This window comes from Lagenorhynchus albirostris, chromosome 6 (genome assembly GCF_949774975.1).
Source record: "Lagenorhynchus albirostris chromosome 6, mLagAlb1.1, whole genome shotgun sequence".
NCBI lineage: Eukaryota > Metazoa > Chordata > Mammalia > Artiodactyla > Delphinidae > Lagenorhynchus > Lagenorhynchus albirostris.
The window spans coordinates 7,976,079-7,981,433 of record NC_083100.1 but is presented as its reverse complement, the minus strand read 5'-3'; the positions used below and the strand labels follow the sequence as shown (position 1 = coordinate 7,981,433).

The window sequence follows — 5,355 nt, the reverse complement described above, 5'->3', positions numbered from 1 at the left end:
AGCAGAAAGGAAGTTTTCAGTGATTTGTTTCCTTTAATAACAGAGAGAAGATGGAGTAGAATTAGAGGGGCCTCAGTCAGCTAAATTCAGTTTTAATTTAATTCACCACATCTGACTTCTCAGCTGTCCAGTGCTCTGAGCAGAGCTTCCTGACCTGGCCAGGCTGGTCAAAATCACTTGGGACAAAAGCCACATGGCCAGTCCTACCCCTGGAGGTCAGATTCAGTGGATCCGAGGGTGGATAGGGGCAGGAATCTGTATTTTTAACAAGATTCCTGGGGGATTCTGATACAAATCAACCCAGAATTGGGAACGGGCTGCTAGATCTATTTAGAGGCAAAAGCCTTGTTTCCGCATTCTCCCTCCTTCTCAGACTAATTCTTAAAAAAAGGTACAATGAGTAAATAAAGACAGCTTTCAAGATGTTCATGGAATGACTTTTTTTTACATTTTTCAACTAGTTAAGACAAAAACATTACAATGATTGACTTCTTTCATTTAGTTACATAAATAAAATTTTTATAAATATCTCTTTATAAACAATATAAATAGCTTTACAACATAAATACATTTATGCATGACATGAATTTACAAACAGCAATGTTTTACAGCTGGTTTTGTCAGTCTCTTAAAAACTGTCCCTTGTCATCACGTCGGTGTAGGTGTGTGTGTTTTGTGTATATAATATATATAATATATAACTTTTTATTTTTCATTAAAAAATAAACAATAAAGTCATACCCCCCTCCCTAAATAATAATAAAACAGCTGGTGTTGTGTATTCCCAGTACCAGGAAAAAAAAAAAAAGAATGTAATAGCCACATTGCGCTGGAGGTGCTTCCAGATGCTGGGAGGCTGATGACCAAGGATGACCTCAGCAAAACGGAGCAAGTTCCCAATCCTGAAACACAGAGGGGCGAAGGGACACTCAGCTGAGAAAGCCCAGCCTGCAGCGCACTTCTAGAACCTTCCTCCCTTTCCCGCTGTAGCAGGAGGCAAAAGGCCTCCACCTTTGCCCTACAGGCCCTGATGAAGGCCTTCCTGCAGAGGAAAAAGGGCCCTTCCACTCCGGGCCTCTCCAGGCCCTCATCCATCGCCTGCTGTGTCCTTGGCACTTCCTGCCCCAGCACAGGTGGAACCAGAAAGTCAGCCAGCCCTCCTCCCCCACTGACTAAGTGCAGGCCTTGTCCTTGGCTCTCAGTGAGACACAGGGAGGGAAAGGGAATGGAAAGTGAAGCCCCGCCACCCACCCCCGGCCCACCTCTATTTTTTGCTACGATACAAACCCTCCGTCAGGTGCTTTACGTGTCTGGGGGATGGCGGAGGGAAGGGGGAGAGAAGCATCTGAAGATTTGGGAAATCTGGACTCAAGTCCCAACTGAATATTACTTCCTGGATGGCCATGCATAGCTTTGAGTATCGCTTTCCTCACCCATAAAATGGGATAATAGCCACCTCCCAGGACTGGCTTTAAGATTCAACAGCGGGCCACACACTGGGCATTGGCAGAGTGTCTGAGTCACAGCTGCCCATAAATAGCACTTCCTTCCCCAGCTGGCTTCTCCTCAGAAAGGGTCCCCTTCAGAATCAGAGGAAATGGTGTGTCACACCAGCCCTGGGGAAATGAGTGGTCGTGCTGGGTTTGCTGGCTCGTGAGTTGGCAGAGTCATTTGATGAGGGCTGCACCCAGTCTCTGCCAATGGGTGTGTGGGTGTTCGGGGGCCAGAGGAAGGCTTCCTCCTGAGACAGGGTGGTGCCCTTCCAGAGAACAGTCCTGGCAGAGGGACCCCGGGCCTCAGGGCCTTGATGAACTTCCTCAACCCCTTTCTCTGCCGTCCCACATGTTTAAACAGAGGACAGATGTCTGTGATGTCTCTGGGCCCCATGGGCAACGGGTTCATTCAGGCACCCTCCACACCTCATCTCTGCCATCAGCATTTTATAATCAAGGCTATAACCATCAGCGACAGTCATTATGGCAGCTGGTTAGAGCCAAAGTCAACTCCTGTGTAGTCAAATGGCCACAGCCTCAGAAGAGCTTTCATTAACGGGAAAACCCTAAGCTGCCTTTCTCTTTTAAGCCCAGACAGTGAGATACCCTGGGCATCTCCACTAGGAGGTTGCAGGCAACAGGAAGGATGCTCTGCCTCCTCATGGGGCTGGGGGTGAGGGTGGGGTTGAGAAGGTTAAAGGTGGTGGAGGTGGGCATTCAGCTAAAAGAAAACTTCCAGGAGGTTGACAAGCTTCCCTGGTCAAAGGGGTCAAGAAGCATTAGCAACCTGGATTCCACCTGTGGAGTACCTCTCTCCACGAATACCTGGTACCCACAGACAGCCTCATCCGAGAACAAGGGGTCTATGGGGACGTGCATGCCAGGCACTTTCTAGGACCTTATCTCCTGCTAACTCACAGAACAGCCTCTGTTTGGATTCTGAAGTTTGAACTTGGTGCTTAATTCACAGATTGAAAATTTGACGCCTGTGGCTCCCCCGTCTCTTCATTGTTGAGACAGGAGAGAACAGAACAAACCCATCACAATGGTAGCTTCTAAAGGCTGGTCCACCAGGGCCAGAATCATGACAAGTCAAGATCTCAGACAAACGAAGCCCCTGCAGGAGGAGCACACAGCCTGGCCAAGTCTGGCTGCAGAGAGGAAGGACACCAGCTAAATGCTAGGGCAGGCGGGCGAGGAGTGCTCCTAAGCTGGGTGGGGCAGGTTTTCCGGGTCATTGACAGACATTTTAAAGAGCTCCTTTGGGCATCCTGCAGGCCCCAGTTCATCTTAGGCTAGTGTCCGGCCCTTAAGTTGCTCATGAGTTAATTTGGGGAGGTAAACAGGTTCACCAACAACATAGCTCAGGTGAAAAAGTTTTCTGTGTAGTAAAAAAGGCTCAGGCATTGCACTGGAGACCTTCAAAGATGGGCGCGCTTGTCCTTTGGGGGAAGACAGTGTAGAAATTGATAAGGCTTCTGGGATGAGAGAACACAGCTTGGCCTGCAGTGGGACAGAAAGACTGTGGGACAGGGAATGACAGCAGCTGGCTGCAGGCAAGGCTGGACACCAGGAGGTCAGGTTCGAAATCACTTGATGTCAGTTCCAGAGGTTGGGATGTTGTTTCTCCATGGATACTGATGGGCAGCAGGAATGGAGGGGAGTGGAGAGAGGAGGGAAGGACATTTGCCGCTGTACCTTGCCAGGGGTGCAGCACCCGGCCGGGGCTGAAGGTAGCACAGGGGTTTCCAGCCTGGTGGAGGCGGAGGAGGCCATACCAGAAACCCAGGTATGGAGCCTAGGCATGGTGGGGGTGGGGGGAGGAGGGGGGGCGGGGCTCAGTTTGGGACATGTTGAGTTTCAGGTTGGGGCAAAAAACTAGATTATTTTAGTTTCTTTTTCCTTGCCCTAAAATAGTGCCACGAACACTGAGGTTCGATCCTGAAGTCACACGATTGCTGCAGCGTCAGGACCCTGGACAGGCCAGTTTGCCCACGGCCCTGGTTTAGAGAAGGGACAAGAATCAGAATGCTCTGGGGCAGAAATGCTCCCTGGTGATGCTAACAAATGGCTATTCTCCCTAACTTGAGGGGGCAGGTATCGCTCCAAGTCTGTCCCATTACAGAGACAACAGACCCAGGGAGCTGTCCTGACCACTGGGCTGCTTACTGCCCAGCACCATGATGCAGTGGCTAGCAGATCAACTTACCCTTGACTCGTATGTATGCCTTTCCTCCTCTGCTCCCACCAACCCAGGATCAGCCCTCAATTCCCCCAGCTGGAGAACTGGGGTCAGTGTTGCTGGTTGCCTTATGGCCCTGGGGTGGGTGGGACTACACCCCCCCCCCGAGCTGTCTCTGTTTCTCCAGAGGGAGCCAGGTGGGTCCATCCATGCTGAGCCATTTCTGAACTCGCCAAAGTTCCCTGACCACTTTATCCCTCACTTTCTCCATCTGTAAAATGGGATGATAAATGGTGTTGGGGACAAATGTCTAGCACACACACTCAATCTTGTGCCCAGATGGTCTGGCTGGGAGGCGGAAAGGTCCAGGGGATCAGAGAGGAGCCGGCCTGCGGGAGGGGGTGCAGGCTTGGTTCTGGGGGGCTTCACGGGAAGCTGGGTGTGCAAGAGCTCCCGGCGGCCGGGGTTGGTAGTACTCACCGCCGCCAGGGGTCGCCGCACTAACATCCCAGGCCGCTCATGGAGCCGATCCTGTCCAGCTTGAGGCCGAAGCAGCCCTTGGACAAACCCTTCTTGTTGCCTCCCTTGTATTTCCGCGCGTTGGGGTGCTCTTGCAGAAGACGGGCCCACGCCGCCCGAGACTTGGTGTCCACGCGCAGGTCCCGGAGCAGTCGCGACCGGTCGCCCTTGAGATTGGCGCCGCCGCCCCCGGGAGTCTTGTCGCCCTTCTTCTGACCTCCTCCCGCAGCCTGGGGCTCGGCCACCTCCTCCCCTGGCGGAGTGCGCGGGACCTGTCAGAAAGAAAGAACGGGCAGGTGAAGGGACGCACCGCGGCAGCGCGGGGGACTTTGCGGGGCCGCTGATGCTCCAGCCCGACACTCCGGCCAGCGCGGTTTGTCCTTTCGAGTCCTGAGCGCGCCCCCAAAGGTGCCGGACGGCTCGGCCCTGCATCCACCTGCCACGCGGCCGCCGATGTCCGCTCCTTCGGGGAGCCCCTTGCCCTCCTCTCCTTTGCCCCTTGCCGGGCTGACCACACTGAGGCAGAGGCTGCGCATTTGTCGATGCTCTCCCGAGTCCGGGCTTCGAGGGCTCCCCAGCTCTCACCCGCGCACGTCTCAGGGGAGGGAGAGAGCCGCCTTCCCGCCCCCTCTGCTCCCTCCGGCGGGCCACACCCTCCTAGACCCTCTAGCCCTACCACCGCCCCTCACAGTTCCGACGTCCCTGCGACAGCACCCACCTTCGGCGGCGCCCCGGGCTTGGCTTCGGAGGGCCGGAGCGAGAGTAGCGCGAGCAGCAGGGCGCAGGCCAGCAGCTGGGAGAGGTGCATGGTGCCCGTGGGGTGGCTGGGCGCAGACCGGCGGCAGCAAGGGTGCGCGGGGCCGGCGGGCAGACGGGCAGACGGGCAGGCGAGCGCGGAGCAGGCTGGCCGGGCTGCGACGCGGGTGCAGGTCCGGGTCCCAGTGCTGCGCAGCGCCGGCTGGGTGCGCTCTGAGCCCGCGGCTCCGCTCGCGCCTTTATAATCCAACCTGCCGCTGATGTCATCCTCCCGCCCACAGGGCCGCCCGGGCCAATGGCACTCGCGCCGAGGGCCGGGAGGGGTCCGCGGGGGCTCCCCCTCTGCCCCCCCGCCTCATCCCACCCCGGAGGGATCCCGCGGCTCGGCGGGCTCTCTCCCGACTG

General features: G+C 55.5%; 1 protein-coding gene across 1 annotated transcript; it reads right to left on the bottom strand.

Annotated features, from left to right (window-relative positions):
* Positions 1-507: 507 nt before the first annotated feature.
* NPPC (natriuretic peptide C) lies at positions 508-5,132 on the bottom strand. Its single transcript, XM_060151235.1, has 3 exons — positions 4,913-5,132; positions 4,156-4,466; positions 508-902 (listed from the first exon to the last, which is right to left on the bottom strand). Exons 1-2 carry the CDS (start codon positions 5,000-5,002, stop codon positions 4,176-4,178), a joined length of 381 nt encoding a protein of 126 aa, XP_060007218.1. The 5' UTR covers positions 5,003-5,132; the 3' UTR covers positions 508-902; positions 4,156-4,175.
* Positions 5,133-5,355: the final 223 nt, after the last annotated feature.